Raw genomic sequence first — 21,802 nt, forward strand, 5'->3', positions numbered from 1 at the left:
AGTGCCTACATGCATACATGCATACATGGGACCGGGCCCTTTCCAGATCCTTGGACGGCAGTACCATAGAAATGAGGATGGCTTCCACAAGACTCTCAGGCAAGCCAAGCTCTTTTGCGAAAGCGATAGCTTGTGCACAAAGGAGAAGGTGGCATGAGGGGAGAGGGAGGGGGAGTGCCAGCTCCCTGAGCAGCAGGGGCCATGCTTTTCTACCTAAAGGAAGGGCTTTGTCTCAGGATCACTGATCACTTCCATAAATCATCCGATATCTTGGATCGGCCGCAGGCGGCTCCAGGGTGAAGAGCCATCGCCCCAGGCTCTGTGGGGAATAGAGAAGACTTCCGTGAGGGGAAAGAAACGCATGAGAATTTTCTGCAAGAAAGCTCAGGAACAGATAATGTAAACACGGAGAGTTGAGCTTCCTGTCTCGTGACAACTAGGTCTACTGGGTCATGTCACAGAGAGCAAGCGAATCCTTTATTCCCCTGAGCCTTTTTCTTTTTCTTTCTCTATCTTTCTTTGTTCTTTGTTCCCTTTAGAGTGTGTGTGTGTGTCTGTGTGTGTGTGTGTGTGTGTGTCTGTGTGTCTGTGTGTGTGTGTGTGTGTGTGTGTGTCTGTGTGTGTGTCTGTGTGTGTCTCTGAAACTCAGGTACTGCCCTGTCTCATACAGACGAGACCAGCAGATCGACATGACCAGAGATTTTGTAGCTTTCATTTAAAAACTATAGGTCACTCACGAGTCGGGTAGGACGGGTGCTGCGTCCAGCGCAGCTCGGGACCGTGTCTGAGGACGGGCGACGCAAGAATGAAGAAACAAAGAGACCAAGTAAAGAGCGAAAATGGGACCAGGGGACTCAAGGTCTCGTGGATCTAGAGTGCCAAAAGCCTGGTCGACATCCTGTTTATTGGGAGTATACGGCTCAGGGAAAAAAAAAAAAAGAAATGCGATCAAAGAGGTGGGGCTTTAGATATTTCATGCCAGAAGCACGAAGTTCTGCTTGCTGGCTAACTGATTCATTTCAGGCCTATCCCTTCCAGGAACAATCACCCTCCTCGGGGGATGCAAAATTTCTAAGTGTATCCTGTGATTGCCTCTGGGACATCTCGAGATAGCAAATATTTCCCCGGGGTTAAACCACATGCTTTCCTGCCAGAACCAAGTTCTGTTAATGGATGATCTGGCTTCCCATGACCGTCCATTGTTTTACCCTAAGGAAATATCTGCCATCTGTTGCGCCCTCACGGTCAATCTCAGGATTGCCCCTCACACAATTTCTTGAGCATCATACATGTTATAGGTCATCGACTGTGTAAAACATGAAAACAAAGCAGGCGTGTGCATTTTTAAGCAAGTAAGTGTGAATGTAAGATTTTACGCTCATGGAAATGCTGGTGCAGCTTGGTTTCTAGTTGCTGGTTCTCCAGCAGCTTGTTTCCCAGCAGACGCGTAGGACACTAGAGAACCCACTCACTCAGAAAGAACCGATGGGACGGGTAAGGTTTTTCGGCTCGGAGGGTGAAAGCTTTTAAACTCTGTGTGGAAAAAAGACGTTTCAGGTGTATATTTCTCCTTAAGAAGGCTGCGAATTAGAGTTTCGACGAGGGAGACCACGCAGCAGTGTGTACGTTTAAAAAGGCCTCCGCGTGCCCCTCCCCACCCTTTTTTGTTTGTTTGTTTCTTCCATTCGGTTTCAGGTTCTACCTGATTCAGCCCCCTGGCCTCAGTCTCAGGCCACTGTGGGCTATGCAGACAGACGTTTCTGACGTTGTCGAGATGGACAAGATAAGGAGGGTTCCCCCCAGAGAACTGGGCCGCTGCTTCTATGAGATCAAAAAGCTGACCTACTCATCCAGTTCTATGTTTAGAAATTTGCTCCTTTCTGGGAAAGCGTAGAGCTCTGCGGTAGAGTGCGTGCTCAGCATGCACAAGGCCTTGGGCTCAGTCCCCAGTGCCACCACTGAAAACGTATAATAAATCTAAATAATTAATTGAAACGTAGATAAAGACACCTAATGACCCGTCCCCCCTCCAAAAAGATAAAAACTTCTTGTTAAAAAAATTTTTTTTTATTTTATTTTTTTATTTTTTCAGTTAAAAAGGCAGGAGGAGGACGAGGACGAGGACGAGGACGAGGAGGACGAGGATGAGGAGGAGAAATTAGCTTCTTTCCAACAAGGAGATTTCCAGGTCAAATGGAGAGCCAAATATTTCTATGCTCTAAAACTTCAGCTTTCCACGTATCCTGGCGTCAAAACGTCGGCACGGGTAAAGATTGTTCATCATTCTGTGACTATGCACTTGCTGCATTTTGGAGTGTTCATCTGTCCTTTCTCTTAGGAATAGATGATCATCAGAAATAGCAGTTCTGTTGATTAAACCCCCTTTTGACATATCGTTGTTTCCTGGTCACTAAAGTTACCTAATAATCACTTCACAGTCTATGGAAGTCAAATCATTGTGCTGTACACCTGAAACTGATAGAGGGCTGTATGTCAAACCTATGTCAATAAAACTGAAAAAAGAAAAGAAGAAGAAGAAGAAAAGAAAAGTCTGCTTGCTCGGGGCATCCGGTAAAGGCCCTCTTTCTGAGCGCACAAGGCAACCTCGGGCCGATTCACCCTGTCCCTGAAGAAGGGCAAAAATCCTCCACTCTATCTCCCGTTAGGTCCCGGACACTAGCCAGAGTTCCTCCTCCCTCAACCCCCACCCCGTTCCTGCGTCACACTGTGTGGGCTCAGGCACACAACCTATCGCTTTCCTTTAGCGTGTGGAATGAATATCGCCCGAAGGGAATTTCCTTTGTTGTCGTTTAAATAAACTGACGTGTTAATAAGTGCTCTGGAGGGACACATTCCCTTTGACCTGATCAGCCATAGTGACATCCCATGACCCAGGAATGTACAATATCATGGATTGGAAAGGATCTTAGAATTCAGAAATCATGGTGACGTGGGTCTGATGACCTAGCTGGCTCCATACAAACCAAGAGATGAAGGTGCCCAACGTTTTCACTCGATGCTGCCTAAGTTCTTGACAGTCACTTTAAAAAAGGAAAAGGAAAATTTGCATGGCACGCTTAGTTTTGAGAATGCTATCTGACTGCATGGTGGAACGCAAGGAAAAGCCGTGACGCTCGCCCACGGTATCGAGAGAAACGCAGAACCGTGTTTCTGGTAGCTTTCTTCACCGCTGCGCAAAGGCGGGAGCGACCGCTACCTCACGCAGAGGAGGAGAGGACGGGTTTCTCGGCCCCGTCACGCAATGCCAGGCAGAAGAAGCCTTCTCCGATGAGACAGAAGCGTGTCAAAGCGCATCCCTGCGTCGAAGGCTTCGGTTTCCCGGGGAAGGGGGTCGAGCCGAGGGACCCAGGCCCCCACGTCAGTCAGTCTTTCACTGGATTCACTGGCCTCGCTGTTACTCCTCAGCGATGGCCCCTCAGATTGCTCTCGTGTGTCTTTACCTTCTGGCTTTAGGAAGGACTTTAAACTTCGGCTGAGGGGCGGGACACCCAGAAGGGTTCTTTCAGTTCACCCCATCTTAGGTATTGCCATATCCAACACGTTGGTTTTCATCCCATCGTGGACCTACCTACCGGAGAGTTTCGCTGCTTAAAAGTCCCCTGTGCTCCACCTATTCATCAACAACCCCCCGCCACAACACACACACCCACACACCCACACACACACACCCACACACCCACACACACACACACCCACACAGACAACCTTCACCACCACCACCCCCGACCCCACTCATCTTTTCACCCTCTCTGGGGCTTTTGCCCTTTTGAGAATGAATGTCATCCAGAGCCGGTACCCTACAGGATGCCACCTTTTCAGATTGGCTTCTTTCAGGGAGTCAGGGGCACGCAGAAACGGCCCCGCCTGTCTCCCACAGGTCTCTCGGCTCCACGGGTCCCTGGTTTCCTTTTTAGAGCCAAATCACATGCTGTGGCACGGACCTAGCCCGGGCGACGTGTCCCTTCACCTCTTGAAGGACGCGTCTGTCCCGGTCGCCTCCACGGTTCCGGCAGTGATGAAGCAAGCCCCTCCACACCCCCACCCCCACCCCGCCCACCGTCCAGGTCCGTCCGCGTTCAGGTTTCCGCGTGGACGGAGCCCCGAGGGCTAGGCCTCAGGGTGAGAGTGGTATGGCGGGTGGCAGGTGGCGCACTGAAGGGTCCCAAATCCGGAGGATGCCGGCAAGGAAGGTCGCCAGGTCAAAACCTTCCTTCCCTCCCTCCGTCTCCTTAGGGTGGATGGCTGGGCCCGTGAATTCAGAGAGGACACGAGACACATGCTGTGAGCCGAGATTTCCAAGCCAGGAGACCTGGTGGAGGGTAAAGAAACGAGTTGATTGGGGGGGCGGGGGCGATGGGGGGGGGCTCTTAGGACTGCAGCCCAGGAGACACAGATGCAAGAAAGAAGCACTGGAAGTGTGTGTCATCAGACTACCCCACGGGGCAAGTGGAGAAGGGGAAACGAAAGAAAACACACCACAAGAGCAAGGCGGGAACTTTGAAACGACCAGGCTGCGGCTAGCAGCTGCTGGCAGATTTGTTTTTGAAACCGGTTGGTGGTGCCCTTGAGCTTGATACAGTTCTGACCACTCATGCCCCCCCTCCCCCCATTGATGCCGGTGTCGGGACCCAGGGGAGGCCACCCCAAACATGTATGTGCCTCCGTGGCACACGGATGGGTTAGAAATGAGAGTGACCGAAGAAGCCGAGGGGCCAGCAGACGCAAGAGGGACCCTCAGACTCTTCTTTCTGTCTCCCTGAAAGCGGGAAATCGATCACTTCCGTGGAGGGTGCCCTCCCTGCATCTGGACTTAGGAAAACACCCTGATCACCCACTGAGAGCCTTCAGGCCCCGGAAGCCTAGAGAAACCAACCAACCTCGTGACTTCTTTCAGGGGCTTCCCCCCCTCCCCAAAACCCAAACTCCGTCTCGATTCTTCACGGACGGGTCACCCAAAACCAAAGGCTCTCAGCCCGGCCCATTTCGCACAAAGGGCTGATTTCTTGTCCTAAAACGGAGAAAAGCTGCCTGCTTCGGGGACACATGAGTGCTTGAATGAAAGACAGTAGGTTCCCTGTCGCTCCTGCTCAACGATCCGTCTGGGGTCCATTTTTGGATCAGTCCAGCCCAGAGAACTCAAGATGTGTAGAGGGAGGGGACAACGTCCCCCTCCCTGAAACAGGACTATGTCTGCAACAAAGTTCCTCCCACTGGCCGTCCAGCTCCATTTTGGATGACTGAATCCTGGTTCACCTCATTTGGGTGTTTTGTTTTTGTTTCTGTTTTTGTTTTTGTTTCTGTTTTTGTTTTTGTTTTTGTTTTTGATTAATAGACTTTATTTCCTAGAGCAGTTTCAGGCTCACAGCAGAATTGAGCAGAAAATACAGAGAGTTCTCACATAGCCCTCCCCACCCACGCATATATCCTCCACTCCCCTCAACATCTCTCATCAGTGTGGCCTATTTGGTAAAACTGATGATCCGACATGGACACGTTATTATCCATCAAAGTCCATAGTTTACAGGACGGTTCACTCTTGAGGTTGTACGTTCTATGGGTTTTGACAAATGTACAATGACATGCAGCCACCACTATGGTATCCTACAGAATAATTTCATCGCCTTAAAAATCCCTCACGCTGCATCTGTTCATTCCTCCTTCCCTCCCTCTCCCCAAACCCCTGGATACCATGATCTTTTGATTGTTTCTAGAGCTTTGCCTTTTCCAGGATGTCATTTGGTTGGAATTGTACAGTTGGTAACAATTTTCAGACCGGTTTCTTTGATTTAGTAAGATGTCTTTTAAGTTTCTTCCATGTCTTTCACGGCTTGATAGCTAATTTCCTTGTCTTTCGTTCTTTTTTATTTATTTATTTTTTTAAAATGTTTTTACTGCACATATATTTTTAATTTACATATATGTACTGTTCATTGTTTCCAGGAAGGTTTAGAGCTTTAGCTTTTTAAACTTACATACTTATCAAAGGAATAAAGCCAACCACAAAAGAAGAATGAATTCAAAAAGATACACACACCCTGCTATTAACAGCAACATCATTTATGATTGCCAAGATACGGAAGCATCCTAAGTGCACATCAACATTTGAATAGATAAAGAAGAGGGGACACACACACACACACACACACACACACACACACACACACACACATACACACACGTAATGGAATACAATTCACCCATGAGAAAGAAGGATATTTTGCCATTTGTGGCCCTTCCTTTCCTTTTTTTTTTTCCCCCTCCACTTTAAAAACCAGAATTTTATAACTGGGATAAACACTTCCATTGAGTCAAAAACAGTAAAATGCCTAGAAATAAACTTAATCGAGGAGGTTATCTATACTCCAGAATCTGAAATGACACAAAGAAATGGAAAGATGCCTTGTGCTCTTGCATTGGAAGAATCAATACTATCAACATGGCCACACTATCCAAAGCAATCCGCAGGTTCCATGCAACCCCTGTCAAAATACTCACGACATTCCTCACAGAACTAGAACAAACAATTTCAAAATTTTTAAGGAACAACGGAAGACCCTAAACAGGCAAAGCAATCTTTCGAAGGTCTCCTCTCCCTCCCTCCCTCCCTCCCTCCCTCCCTCTCTCTCTCTCTCTTTCTCTCTCTCTCTCTCTCTCTCTCTCCCCCCCTCTCTCCCCCTCTCTCTCTCCCTCTCTCCCCCCCTCCCTTTCTCTGTCATCTTTTTGTTCTCTTTTCTTAGGATTTGATGACTTGAGACCATCCTTTATCATTCCTTGTAAAGCCGGCTTGATGGTGCTGAAATCTTGTAGCTTTTGTTTATCTGTGAAGCTTTTGATTTCTCCCTCAAATCTGAACGAGAGCCTTGCTGAATAGAGTATTCTTACCTGTCAGTTTTCCCCTTTCATCACTTTAAGTATGTTGTGCCACCCACTTCTGGCCTGTAGAGTTTCTGCTGAAAAATCAGCTGATAACCTTACGGGAGTTCCCTTGTATGTTATTTGCTGCTTTTCTCTCGTTCATTTTAATATTTTCTCCTTATCCTTAGTTTTGGTCAATTTGATGACGATGTGCCTCGGTGTGTTCCCGTATGGTACTCTCTGCACTTCCACCTCATTTGGTTATTTAAAGGATCTTCAGTCTGTTCAATTCATAGGAGAGAACTTCCACGTGTATTTCTTCTCAGTTTTATGAAACAAAGAAGGACCCAGGAAACTGGCAAAACATAAATGCTTTTCTATTGGGTTGAGCAAAGACAGGCCCTGGCCGGGGACGGGGGGGGCGGTGCTGGAGGGTCGGGGGGGCGGTGTAGAGAAGGATATAGATCATTGTTAGAGTGCCTGCTTAGCATGCATGATGCCCTGGGTTCAATCCCCAGAACCACCATTAAAATAAATAAATAACCTAATCAAACCCATCCCCCTCCTCCCCCCCCCAAAAAAAAGAAGGAGAAAAGAGTGAGAGACAGAGACAGAGACAGACCATCGGGAAAAGTAGCTGCACTAATACTTCCAAGAAACAGGACAACATAAAGATAATGGAAGAAATGCTGGATAGTGAACAGCCACGGGTGGTTGGCACAGACCCATAGCTTCTGGACTCGCAAAAAAAAAAAAAAAAAAAAAAAAAAAAAAAAAAAGAATATGAGAATCATATGGATCAGGAGATTGGGTCTGAATTTTGTGCCGTTTGACTTGTGCCAGTTACAAAGGTCATGCACAAGGAAGATGACTGGCTACTTTATTGTCTGAAATGAGACACTTGAAAGTGAAAGGAGGTGCTATACAATCGTGCCTGGACTGGGATTTTTCTAAGGGAGCCCAAATCCTTTACAATATATATCATGTTTTCAAAAATGAATATCATTCCTGGACAACATTTAAGCAATTTTTTTCTGTGTTATCAGTAAACATTTTTAAAAAATCAGTAAGAAAGGAAGAGGGAGAGAGAAAGAGAGAGAACAGGAGTAACTATACGCGCGCGTGCGTGCATGCATGTGTGTGTGTGTGTGTGTGCGCGCACGTGTGTTGAGGTGGGGGCCTAAAAGAGGGTGAGGATTCTTTTCATCGAGGTCTGTTTGTACAGAATTCTCTCCTTCTCCGCTTTACACTGTGAAGGAAAAGCCCAGCTGGGCTAACAAGCTAAGTCGCAAATCTAAGTGTAACAAGTGTCGGATTACTGATCTGAGTTCTGCTGGGCTAACTCGTAAATCTAAATTAATAAGTGCCGGTTTGCTGATTCCCTGTTCATATTTTGCTAGCCAGCTGGATTTTCAAAGAGACATATCTGGCCTTGAAATGTTGGTTTGCTGCCTCACTGCCTCTACTTTCGTGATAATGATGTTGCTAAAGCTATTGCGTGCCTATTGGCCGAATACCCCAAGCTGGTACTTAACCCTATAAAACCTCATGTGCACGTCTTGGAGGTGCTCAAGGCTTAGGAGCAGAAGCCCCTCTGAGCCCGCCGGCGTAATAAATCTGAGTACTCCAACCCTCCGAGTGGTGCTTGTTTCTTGGCCGGCCTGTCATTTCCATAACAGCACCGTTGACAATAAGAACGTCACTCTCGTTCCGGCATAAAGAAGACATCTGGGGAGGGTGGGGTGGGGGGTGGGGTGTAGATCTATGTTATGTCCTGATTCCAGGAAGGAAAGGGGCAAGGGTCAGCGTGCCCTTCTTTCTGGGGTATCTGTCTGTTCGCTTTTGGTGTTCGGCTGGTTTGGTTATTTCAGCTTTCTGTTTGGTTCCTTTCACAGATCCAGTGGCTCAAAACAGCATTCTGATTTTCTTTTCTCCTGGGGTTTGGTTTTTGATAGGTAGAGGGACAGGGCCCACGCAGGGGTGGGGGTGGGGGTCACTGTGCCGGAGAAAGGGAGGCGGCTGTGGTGAAATCATCGAGCAGAGGGGATTTCTACGAGAGGGACTCTCCGAAGTGAATGGGGTCCAAGGAGATCAGCAGGGTTTCTGTGTGCTCATTTGGTTTTGTTCGTGCGTGTGTTTGTTTTTTCTGGACGAGGCCAAAGAACTCTTCAGGTGGAGGTGTGTGTCCAAAGGGTCTGACAGGATGGGAGGATGCGGGGCGAGTCAGTCCATGTGCCCAGAAAGAGAGAGAATCTGTCATAGCTGAGACTCAGGCCTTTTTCAGACCTAGGCCCAGAGAGCAGTTCGGCTCCGAGCATTCACGGAGAAGTTCGCCGCCACCTCAGTCCTGTCCCCCACCCCCGCCCTCCCCCACGCCTCAGCCCCCAGTGAAGGAGGAATCATGAAGTGGCCGCACTTAGGCTAAGCCAATTTTTGGCTTTATGCTTACTGCTTGCTTTTAGAACGATCAGCAAACTCGACTGACCAGACACCGCTCCCAGCTCCAGGCCCACTGTTAAAAACAGCTAAAGTTGTCGATTCTAACTGTTTGATTTGACCTTCCTCTGATCGTTCAACTTGACAATCATGTTTGGCGTCTGAGTCTTTCCCCAGGAAGGGAGTCACGGGAGGATAAGCTCAGGAGAACGACCAGCCCCCTCCCACCCCCCACCCCCCACCCCGAGTTCCTCCGTGGCGCTGGTGCCGCCGGGTGAGTCTGACCAGATAAAGAAGGTCACGGGCTGATGACCTACTAGACCACCAGGAGGTCCCATGTTATCAGACACTCATCCAGATTTAGGAGCAAGTTTCATCAGAGACCCTTGTTGATCATGAGCACCTTTTGTGCTCCCGCCTGTTGTGATTCCCTTTCATGCTCCAACCTGTTCGTCCACAGAAGCATGAAACCCCAACCCCAAGACGGGTTCACAGTTTGGAGGGCACTAGCCTGCTGTGAGTCCCCTTTGCCCAGCAAAGCAATCAAGCTGCCTCTTTTCTTCTAAACTCTAAGACCCTGTCTCTGGGTTATTTGGCTCGTCAGGGACGGGGTCGGGGAGGGCGATCTTTCGGCAACACCCGCAGAAGTTTCCCTGAGTGGCAGGAACCAGCGTGGCCCTCAGGCCTCAGCCCCGCAGGCAGGCAGGCAGGCAGGCAGGCAGGAAGGCAGGCAGGCAGGCAGGCAGGCAGAGTTGGAGCGACCGTTGGTCCCGCCCCCGCCCGCGCACCACCCCCCCCCGCCCCCGCCGCTGCTTCCGCCGCCGCCGCCGCCACCGCCGCCGCCGCCGCCTCACAGGCCTTCTCCACCGATCGGTCCCAAATCGACTGACTGTCTCCTGGAAGCGGGGGCGGGGACGTCAGGAGGATCCATTCGGCAGGGCCTCGTTCAATCGCTTCATTCAAATGCAGAAAGCTCTGTGCTCAGGTCAGAGCCTTTGACTTGGCCTCCGGCTCCTCTCTGTTGAACGGCTTTTGTTCTTTGGTTTCAATTTCCCCACCCTTAGGCCACCCCGTCCCAACTGCACGGAGGGAGGCGGGAGGGAGGGGGAGAATCTCGCCTGGTCTCAGGCCAAAGGAGTCCCCTCCTTTTCCTAATCTGGGTAAACCCCACTACACCGTTTGAGAATCATGGAAGGGCATGGAAGCAGACCTCTGACTTGATAGATTCCTCTGGGATGGGAGACTTTAAAAAAACAAAATTCTTTTTCCCCTGCTTCCAGGGAGGCAGAAAGGAGGGCCAGAGTGTTCCTCTTGCCTCGGGCAGTTCTTTGTTTGTTTCTTTCTTTCTTTTGTTAAATCATTTTTTTTTCCTTTTTTTCTTCCAGTTTTATTGAGACAGAGTTGACATACAGCAGTGTATACTTTGGGGGGGGGGGGCGGGGAGAGGAATTCGATTTTATGTATTTATTTTTGACCGGAGGTACTGGGGATTAAACCCAGGACCTTGTGCTTGCTTGCTAAGCACACACTCTACCACTGACCTATACCCTCCCCCTTGGCCAGTTGTGAAGTCCCTTTCATTCAGCATAGTCCATCGGGCACATTTTGGGGCAGCCTACTCTGGACCCCAACATTTCCCTATTCTGTAACTTCCCTGGAAGTTTTACACATTAAAAGCTGGGCTGTTGACTGTGCATGTGCGTCCATGCGTGCGTGCGTGCGTGCGTGCGTGCGTCTGAGCGTGCATGCGTGCGTGTGGTGTGGGGGCAGGAGGGAGGGAATAGTTTCCTAGAGGGCCTGCGTTTCATGGACCCAGTTTCTTAGTTCTGAGAACAGGTCTGTTCAAGGAAACAGTTGTAGTATCTCGTCTCAGGAGGCGGTGGTGTCGATGGGCTTCTGAAGCTAGGCCTAGGGAGCAAGCAGTCAGGTATCGCCTAAGAGGCACTTGTGTGGAAAACCAAAGTACAGCACAAAGGTTAATCATTGGAGCAGATGAGAAACCAGATTCAGGGCCGGGAGTAGGGGGTCAGTCTAGTAGGAGATTTCCACACATCGGGGTCATCGAAATGGCTCGAGCAGTTTGAAATGCCTCTGATGATGTCCTGGGGTGTTCGGCTCAACTCTCTGAGCGGCTCCTCCAAAAACAGGCCCTAGGATGGTTTCCACAGGAGCTGTTGTGGCCATTTCTCTGACGTTTACCTCCCGTTGTCCAGCTTCAGTCTGCAGGGCTTCAGGAGACGGAGCATTTTAGTACTCAATGATGCCAAGACAAAAGGGTGAGAGAAAATGGGAAACGTTCGTGGAGATGGTCCTAGGCAGATAGTGGAGGCAACTAGAAGACCTTCAGTCTCCGGGCCGGCTTTCAGGTTGAGACAAAAACCCTAAGGCAAGCGCTTGCTGCCACAGCACATCGACTAACACGGGAACCATCCAGAGAAGATCAGCACGGCCCCTGAACGTGGACGACACACGCACATACGTGAAGAGTTCCGTAGCTTTAGTGATGTCAGTCACCCAGAGGAAGACAGATATCCTATGCCATCACTTCTAGGTGGGATCTGAAAGTAAGTCAAGACACCCATCCATACATAAATAACTCCATTTTAAAAAGACTCCAAGGAACCTATTTACAAACCAGAAACAGACTGGACTCGCAGACATGGAAAAGAAACCGATGGTTAACACAGGGGACAGGGTAGGGTGGAGGAATGGGGGAGGGCAGAGGGATAAATCAGGAGTTTGGGATTAGCAGATATAAACCACCCTATACAAACTAGGTACACAAGTAGGTCCTACTGTCTAGCACAGGGAACTATGTTCAATAGCTTGTAATAACCTATCCTGAAAAAGTATACGTGTGTGTGTGTGTGTGTGTGTGTGTGAATAAGTGAATCACTATGCCGTACGTCATAAATGAACACAACATTGTAAGTCAACTATACTTCCATTGACAGAGAGTTCCTACAATAAACAGGCAGGCAGGCAGGCAGGCAGGCAGGCAGGCAGGCAGGCAGACAGACAGACACAGACACAGACACAGACACACAGACACACAGACACAGACACACAGACACAGACACACACACACACACACACACACACACACACACACACACACACACACACACACACACCACAGACACAGGGGAACCCTAAGGAAAACGAGTAGCACTAGTATCTCTTATCCATGCATGTCTATCCCAGTTTAATGGAAACCTAAGTTTTTGCCTCCAAGTCAATGATGCTAATAACTCTGCTGCCAAGAATAGAAAAATCCTCACGGAGGATTTCTGAATCCCAGAAGGGTCAGGGAGGGAGAAAAAGAGAAAGGGTTCCATTCTGCTGACAGAGGTATGATATTTACCATGTGGGTGTCCGCCTCTAAAAGGGAAGGAAGGGGAAAAAACAAAAGTTTATTTTCCCTTGTATCTGAAAAGAAAAAAATTTAAAACTCAATCCTCTTGGAGACAAGAAGTCGTACACACCTCATGTCACTGATTCTCCTCCTCCACCTCCTCCTCCTCCTTCCTCTACTTCTTCTTCTAGTCTATATCTCCCATGGATTCTGACGACCTTGCCTGATGATGGCGGGTGATGGGGGCAGAGATCGATCCTTCTGAGAAGTAAGTTGGCAAGCGCTTTAGTGAAGCCTCGTAGGATTTACCCAGCGAAGCGAGTGCCTTCGTCCCTGGAGGCTGCGGAAAGTATGTCCCCAAGTCACATACGCATGTGTTTGTCTTTTGTTGTCGTCGTTGTTGTTGTTGTTGGTGGTGGTGGTGGTGGTGGTGGTGGTGTGTGTGTGTGTGTTTGTTTGTTTGTTTGTTTGTTTGTTTGTTTGTTTGTTTGTAGCAGTGTCCTGGCCATGCTGATGGCATCAGGCTTGCAGCGGGGGAAGGAAGGCTTCAACCCCTTTGGAAGTCATACCTACCATCCCAAGAACGTCTGGATGACCCCTACTATGTGGCAGTTGAATGGGGGCCAGTTACTGGGGTTCAGCGGGTCCAGAGAGAGGAGGTCTGAGGCCTCTGGGGACAAAACGTTTGTACGTATGTATGTATGTGTGTATGGCCAGTTGACTGTTTTTGCGGTCCTATAGGAATCTTCCTGCCCCTGTCTATTGAACAATGGGAGTCATCTTCCAAGTGCCCTGACACCAGACACCACGGTGGGTGAAGGAATGCGGGTGGGGTGGGGGTGGGTGGGGGAGGTCATCCAGGGAGCTGGGAGAAACCGAGCACGTCCGTGGGTCGGTGGGTCGGCCTGTCGGATGGTCGCCATGCTGGGTTTCCCCTAACCCAGGCCATTTGCCGAATGGACAGAACAGACTGGGGCCACGTGTGCCACCCACCCTCTTTCCGGAGGCTGTGGTCCACTGTGTTTGCATGAAAGTCAGTGAAGGAGGCATCTCCTTGGGACTCGGTTCCGTCCCTTTCACGAGAGCCTCCACTTTGGATGACAGCCAGCCAGCCAGCCAGCCCTCGATGCCAGGGCAGTAGACGACTGCCAGGAATATCCCATCCTTTCTGGAACCCTGAGTGTACCCACCTGTACAGACACAAGGCTGAAGAATACATGACGTTCCTTCCTAGTTGACAGCACTCCCCATGTCACTGAAACAGTGTCCAGTACGCTGACGTCATCTCCTCCCTCTCCCACACCCCCGCACGCGCACAAACACGCGCGCGCGCGCGCGCGCACACACACACACACACACACACACACACACACACACACACACACACTCTGTCTGTCTGTCTGTCTGTCTGTCTGTCTGTCTGTCTTCTAAGGATGGAGAAGAGTTTGCTGAGCTATTTCGGGTGCCCTCTCATCCTAGTTCCTATCTCCAAGTTGGTTCAAAGTCCAAAAGGCGGTCAAGCACTTAATCAGATAGGTCCCTCGTAAAGAATGCCTCCCACATCACGACGACAGGCTTCTTAGGCCAGCCGAGAAGCTCCTTCAGTTCTGCGCCCATCTTGGCTCTAAGTTGATATCAGTCTGTTACGGAAATGACAGGCCAGCCAAGAAACAAGCACCACTCGGAGGGTTGGAGTACTCAGATTTATTACGCCGGCGGGCTCAGAGGGGCTTCTGCTCCGAAGCTCTGAGCACCTCCAAGACGTGCACATGAGGTTTCATAGGGTTAATTACAAATATGGGTCTATTCGCCAATAAGGCTCAAACAACAAAAAGCAAAGGATCAGTACACTGGAGCTTATCAATTTGGAACAGATCACGTTACTGACACTTGTTGAGCTTGGATTTACGAGTTAGCTTGTTAGCCCAGTAAACTGACACTAAACTTCAGATTTACGAGTTAGCCCAGCAGAACTTAGATCAGTAAACGGACACTTATCACACTTAGATTTGTGACTTTAGCTTGTTAGCCCAGCTGGGCTTTTCCTTTACAAGTCCTCCAGGATCCAAGAAAGCCACGTTGGAAAACAAGTGGTGATTCTGATGGGACAGGAGATCAGTCATTTGGGGGCGAAGGGTGGGGTAGGGAGACATACCAGCCAGTCTGTCTGTTTTCACCCAGTGTGGGAGCCGTCCCAAAGAGATAACTCGAGAAGAGAGAAACAGGGAGTTGACAAAGAACACGTGCAGTGGCGTGCCCTCCCCCCCACCCCAGGAGAAGGCCAAGCCAGAAGTCCCTCCGGATGGCGGGCTCCGGACTCCGGCTTCCAGGGGAAGCGATTTTTTTTTCCTCCCCATTTCAGGCCCGGAAGAAGAGGGAGAGGCAGAGTGTCCTTCTCGGGCATCCGCTGTTTCTGAAGCACGCTTGTTGCCAAAAGTTCGGCCCCCGTCCCCGACGAGCCCAAGAATCCAGAGACAAGGTCTTGGAGCTTAGAAGCAAAGAGGCCATTTTATCGCTCTGCCGGGCAAAGGGGATTCACAGCAGGCTAGCGTCTTCAAAACTGTGTACCCACCTTGGGGATGGAGTGGGTGGGGTGGTTCTAGAGCCATAGCTCAAACAATCGGGCATCGATCACCATCCACAGAATCGTTTTCTCATCAGAAGACTCAGAATGGTGTCACGATGCCTCCAGGTGACCCATTCTATAGAGGCTGGTGGTTAGATCTCGTTATCTCATAAGCACTCAAGGTGTGGCCTTCTTGGTCACTCAGGCTATTTTGTCAGGTCACTAGTCCCGTGACCGACCTTCTCCTCGGAGAAAGACTCAGAGACCCAGCATGATGATGACTTTCAATGAGTGAAATACAGTAGAAACAGTAAGATCGATAGCTTCCAGTTTCAACAACAGGCCTGGAACCGTGAGCAGCAACCAGTCAGTCAGGACAGTTGACCGTTTTCAGGGCGAGCATAAGAAACCGAATGACACCCCCCCCCCAGCAAATGAATGAATGAATGACCTAATGATCCTCCCCTCCCCCCCCCGCCAAAAAAAGAAGAAGCAATCCGTTAGCCTAATTCCGGCCATTTTATTCATCCTCCTTCACCCTGAAGCCCCAGTCACCCACGTGCCACAGTGGTCTGTTTTCTGGTTTCCTCCACCACCCCACCCCCCACCAACCACCACCCCGCCAACATCCCCCTATGCCCAACCACCGCCCCAAGTGTGGGACTGGACGGGGGTGCAGGGGGGCTGAGGGGGCGGCAATGGCGGCTTGAGGTGAGGGTGGGGAGTGTTCCGCCCAGATCGTATAGGAAGCTCAAACACAGCTGCAGTACGAGACAAGATGGTAGATTTCTGTGGGTCCTCCCTCCTCTTAAAATCCTTCCTAAGGAGGAGACAGACAGAAAGAGAAACATCACCCTCACTCCCAACGCCTCCTGCGCCCTCGATGCGCCCCAAAACAACAACAAGAAAAACAAAAACAAACACGACCACAAATAAGTCGCTATCCCTGGGGAAGAAGGATTCGATGGCATGGGGATATCATTCTAAAATTCATTCCCTCTTCATCACATTTCATGGAAACCGATTGCAATCTATGAGGCCCTGTGAAGGTAGGGGTTGGGGGGGTAGGGAGGAGGGAGGGAAGTGAAGGGGGGAGAGAGAGAGAGAGAGAGAGAGAGAGAGAGAGAGAGAGAGAGAGCAGAGGAGAGGAGGGATAAAAGGGGAGAGGACAGGAAAGGAGAGGAGGGAAAAGAGGGGAGGGGAGGGGAAATGAGAAGAGGTGAGGGGAGAGGAGAAGAGGGAGAGGAGAGGAGTGGAGGGGAGAAGAGAGGAGTGGAGGGGTGAGGGGGAAGGGGGGAGAACAGGGAAGAGGAGAGGAGGGGAGAGGAGAGGAAAGAGAGACAGACAGACAGACAGACACGGATCTAGGTCAGGGACACTACACATGGGTATTCTTCTGAGTGATTTTATGTGTTTTCTCAATCGCCACCTCTATGGAGATAAAAATCGCTCCCATAAGATGAAGGGAGTCCTTCTGCCACCGCCCGCGGCCCCGCCCACCAGCACCGCTTGTGTTTGTCAGGGATTCCAAGCCAAAGCACGTGGAGGAGCGGGAGAGCTTCCTGGCAGCCCAAGGAGGAGGAAAGTCCGGCAGCATGAGAGAGGTGGTTGGCACGGGGAAGCTGGAGGCCGGCTGACGAGAAGATGGGTGAGGGGGCAGGGAGGAGGGTTTCCCAAGTTGGAGAGCCAAGACGAGGGAGGGGAGCTGTCGGTGGCTGCGTTCTGACCCCGACCCCAACCCTGACTGGAGCGGATCCCTGAAAGGAGGCGGTTCGGGCTCTCTGGCCGAGAACGCCCCTCTCTTCCTCTTTGTGCAGAAACACCTTCCGCAGACCGAGAAAGTCCATCCCGAGACCCTCGTCGGAAGAGTCCTTTCCAGACCCATCACGATCCTCCTGGGCCTAGGGGTCCAGGGGATGGGGCGGGGCCTCCATTCGATCCGTCTTCCGTCCGTCCGTCCGTCCATCCACAAGATCTTGAACATCCATGTAGGATTCTGGATGGTAGCAGTTTTCCAGGATCCTCCAAATCCTTGTAAGTCCTCTCCTGGCAGATTCGACCCCTAGGTCGTACCGCGCAGCACAGGGCACTAGATTCAGTCCCTCGGGACGAGGGTTCCTGAAAAAGACCAGGAAAAAGAAGAACAGAATCACTATGGTGTGCACCAGCCAGAAACCAGCACCACCTTGTCACTCGAACAGACTTGCAAAAGGCGGGGTAGGGAGAGAAAGTCATAGGATGGCTACCATCCCTCCCACCCCCACCCCACAAGCCAAGCCCCAGACCATCGTCATCCCTGCTCCCCCTCCCCTCCCCTTTCCTCTCCCTTCCCCCTCCCCCTCCCCCTCCCCTCCATCGACGCCCGCCTCCCGCTTGTACCCCACTCCTCTGAACCCAGCACCACCCACCCCAGCCTGGACGGGCTCGGCTCAGATCGGCTCGGCTCGGCTCAGCCCGGCCCGGCCCGGCCCGGCCCGGCCCGGCCCGTCCGTCCGGTCGACTTCTTCGCAGGGTCTAAAATAGCGCCCGGCCGACAGGCAGGTGGCACATGGCACATGGCAGGGGAGCGAGCGGGACGGTTCGGGATCTCTGGGTGGCAGGGACACGCGGCCGGACAACCTGGCGTGCGTTTCTCCGCTCGGGGGGGCCTCGACCAGAGACCGTGGTACGGGGAACGGGGACACACACACACACACACACCACACACACCACACACACACACCACACACAGACACACAGACACACACACAGACACAGACACAGACACACACACACACACACACACACACACACACACACACACACACACACACACACACACACCCCTTCACCCCCACCCCCAAACCTCTGACAGCTTTCGTTTGTTTTCGGCCGACCGTCCCTCGATGAGGTACGAGTGCCTTGGCTGGGGCTGGGGGGGGGGGTGGAGTTCCTCCCTCCACAACGACCCCACACGGGCTCTGTTCTGGTCACCCGAGTCCTCTTCCAAGTCAGACCACAGGCCTCCATCACCCGGCGCGAGCACTCGGGGAAACAGTCACCATCCTCATCGCTCCGCTCCACCTCTACACGTGAAGAACTGTTCCCAGCCCACGGCACTCCACCCCACCCCACGCCCCGATGCCACCCACCGCAGTGGAGAGAAACGAGACGAATCCACAGACGTGCATCAATCCGATGAAGAAAACGACGGCCCTATTCCAAGGAAGCATAGATATCTAGGTAGGAGATTCATCGAGTACTATGGAGGCGGTGGGAAAGGGGGGGGTTGCGGTGGGGAGGGTCTAGAGATCAGGCAGTACAGCCCATGCTTAGCATGCAAAAAATAAAGGTCCAGGGTTCAATCCCCAGCACCTACTCTTCAAAAATAACCCGAGAAGAAGCAAGACGGCGGAGTAGAAGGACGCTCGTAGCTCACCCTCTCCCACAAATACACCAAAACTCACATCGACGGACCCACTCGGCCAATCAGACCACCTGCGGAACTCCGACAGAACACCGCCCTCTTCGAAAGACAAAGACGCCCAAAATCTGGTAGGAGAAAAGGAGAAAAGAAAGAGTCAAAAGCAAAACAGTGCGGGAGGGACCGGCAGAGGAGGAATAGGGCTCGTTCGCCAAACCTCCCCCTCTCCAACGGAGAGGCCGACGGGACGGTGGGGGAGCCTCCGAGTCTCTGATCTGCCCGGAGCGCCCCTTGACCGACCGATCCAAGTGAAACGGGCACAGAGGGTCCCCGCGACACCCAGCCCGAGTCGCAGGCCGGCAGCCGGGGGCCGGGACAGGCCGCACGAGCCGGGCAGAGGACCGTGTCGGCGGCACCACGCGCCGTGGCCGGGAGGGGATACAGAGCAGAACAACCCGCCCCCCCAACCCGTCCATTACGGGGAAAGAAAGGCAAAGCAACACGGCCGGTGTGCCCTGGGGGGAGGGGCGCCGTAGCCTCCATCTCCTCAGACCCGCGGCGCCATCACCGGCCCTTCTCGCGAGAAGAGAGGCGGGGCGCAGCCACAGCCGCCATAGCCCCTGGCGCGCGGCGCGCAGCGCGCGGGCGGGGGCGGGAGCGGGGGCGGGGCCGAGACTCGAATCCGCACCCGTGGGCTCTGCAACCTCCTAGGCAGGACTGAGACTCGTTTTCAGCCTGAGGCAGATATTATATATCTGCCCCGGTACCTCAGAGAACTCGCGCCACCAAGACTAAGAAGGAGCCGAGTTTTGGAATGCAGCAGGGGCGGGGCGGTTCCACGGTCTTCCCCGAGCCCACCTACGGAGAGGAGCGCCGACCCGAGGCGGAGCACACAGCCGCACAGAGCAGCGGAGCGACCGGCGCCGGGAGAGGGCAGGCGGCCAGCCACCCTCCCTCCTTCCCGGCAGGAACGCAGCATCCGAACGCGGTGCCAGGAGGGGGCGCGATCTACTTGCCCACAGGCACCGAGGGCAGCACAGACGAGGGCGCCGACAGAGGGCCCGCGGAAAAAGCAAGCTGAGTTCACGAAACAGGGCGACGACAGAAAGACTTCTCGGTGAAACCGTTAAGAGCGCACCGTCTCCAGGAGAACACATCCTTTTTTTTTTTTTCCTCTTTTTTTTTTTTTTTTTTTTCGTTTCCTTTGTCTTTTTTAATCTCTTTTATATCGGTTTTACCTTCTGTTACCTTTTTAACCTTTACTTTTGAACAGTCGTATACGTTTACGGTTTTAATCCCTTTTAAATGTTTCGTTTCAAGTCTTTTCATTATTATTATTTTTAAACATCCACCCCCTTCCCTTTTTCATTCTCTTGGTTTTGATCTCCTGTTACTGGTTATTCACAGGTTTCAAATATTGTTTCTCGATTTTTTTCCTCCTTTTTATTAAGGTTATTAAAAGACGTCTCAACTCGATCGCTATTCTGCTTCCACTTACTCTTCTATTCATGATTACACACCGTCTTCAAACCTTTTCTTTCTCCCGTCTTTTAAAATCCTCTGTTTTATCTTTTGTTAAAATCTGTTCTATTTCCGATTACCTTTTAAAAATTTACTTTTGAAACAATTGTATATTATTTTCTGATCTTTTCTATTTGTTTTTAAAGGCTTTTAGAAGACGTCTCAGCTCAATTGCTATTCTGCTTCAACTTGCTCTTCTATTATTGATCGTACACTGTTTTCAAACCTTTTTTTCTCCATTCTTTTAACATCCTGCCCCCACCCCCCTCTCTCCCTCTCCCCCTCTGTCTCTGTCTCTGTCTCTCTCTCTCTCCCCCTATCCCCCTCTCTCTTTTAAAGTTTTATGCCTGCGTAGGCTTTCGATAAATACATAAACTCCTTAAGGACCCCAATAGATAACTGATACTCCTTAAGCCACAGTGCCAGAGAGATAGGAGCATTATGAAGAAGCAGAGGAACCACTCCCAATTAAAAGAGCCAGAGAAATTCCCTGAAAGCACGATCCATGAAATAGACGTGGATGGCCTGCTCGATCAAGATTTCCAAAAAGGAGTGATCCAAGTCCTGAAGGAACTCCAAGAGATAGTGTTGAGAGATATACTATACGTCAAAAACGAAATCGAAGCTATAAAGAAGAGTCAAGGAGAACTGGTCAACTCATTGGCTGAAATGAGATCTGGTCTAAAGGCTGTCCAAAGCAGGCTAGATCACGCAGAGGAACGAATAAGTGGCCTAGAAGGCAGGACAACAGAAAGAACCCAATCAGAACAGCTGAGAGAAAAACCAATAAAGAACAACGAAAACCATCTTAGGGACCTAAGGGACCCTCGAAAGCGTGCCCATCTACGCACAATAGGGGTTCCAGAAGGGGAAGAAAGAACCAAGGGGACCGAAAAGGTATTCGAAGAAAGCATGACTGAAAATTTCCCAAATCTAAAGAAGGAATCAGATATCCAAGTCCAGGAGGCTCAGAGGGTACCCAACAGAAAGAACTCAAACAGGCCCACACCAAGACATAGGCTAATCAAGATGGCCAGAGTCAAGGATAAAGCAATGATCCTAAATGCCTTTAGGCAAGAGAAAAACAAAGAGTGAGTTCCAAGGGAACCCCCATAAGGCTCTCAGCGGATTTCTCTACACAAACACTACAGGCCAGAAGGGAGTGGCAAGATCTATTGAAATTCTTGAATGAAAAACAAAACAAAACAAAACAAAACAAAACAAAACAAAACAAAACAAACAAAAAGAAGCAGCCTAGGATACTCTATCCAGCAAAGCTATCCTTTAGAATAGAAGGGGAGGTAAAGAACTTCACAGACAAGCAAAAACGAAAAGAGTTTAGCAACACTGAACCCATGCTAAAAGAAACATCAACAGGTCTACTCTAAATAGAGAAGAAGGAGGATGGTACAAAAATGAGACCACTCATCACCGGAAAGGTGATCACTACCATTCATTCCAAACGGAATAAACACAAAATTGTAAAAAGAAGACATCTAAATCATTAAGAGTGGCAGAGGGAAGCAAGAAAATAATAGAGACTTTTTTTTTCCCCCCTTCTCCTTCCTTTCTTTCTCTTTTAGATGGGTTTGAGATTCTATTACTATCTGTTTCATACAAACAGTTATAGCCATAGGTGAATAGA

The 21,802-nt window shown here is 50.7% G+C and overlaps 1 protein-coding gene, 1 long non-coding RNA gene and 1 other non-coding gene across 3 annotated transcripts in view; 2 read left to right on the forward strand and 1 right to left on the reverse strand.

Annotated features, from left to right (window-relative positions):
- The first annotated feature begins 10,120 nt into the window (after positions 1-10,120).
- LOC135323009 (uncharacterized) lies at positions 10,121-12,768 on the forward strand. The gene is made up of 2 exons (XR_010384061.1): positions 10,121-10,297; positions 11,526-12,768. It is a non-coding gene; the product is annotated as an uncharacterized LOC135323009 (long non-coding RNA).
- Positions 11,703-11,811, forward strand: LOC116151408 (U6 spliceosomal RNA). Its single transcript, XR_004135033.2, has one exon. It is a non-coding gene; the product is annotated as a U6 spliceosomal RNA (small nuclear RNA).
- Positions 12,769-14,356: 1,588 nt separating the features above from the next.
- Positions 14,357-21,802, reverse strand: part of LOC116151404 (collagen alpha-1(I) chain) — a 9,211-nt gene continuing 1,765 nt past the window's right edge. Inside the window, exons 2-4 of the mRNA XM_064494241.1 lie at positions 18,680-18,764; positions 18,365-18,428; positions 14,357-17,351 (exon numbers count right to left, since the gene is read on the reverse strand). Coding sequence (XP_064350311.1) covers positions 17,118-17,351; positions 18,365-18,428; positions 18,680-18,764 — 383 coding nt within the window. The 3' untranslated portion in view covers positions 14,357-17,117. The remainder of the gene's footprint in view (positions 17,352-18,364; positions 18,429-18,679; positions 18,765-21,802) is intronic.

This window comes from Camelus dromedarius, chromosome 15, assembly GCF_036321535.1.
Source record: "Camelus dromedarius isolate mCamDro1 chromosome 15, mCamDro1.pat, whole genome shotgun sequence".
Lineage (NCBI taxonomy): Eukaryota > Metazoa > Chordata > Mammalia > Artiodactyla > Camelidae > Camelus > Camelus dromedarius.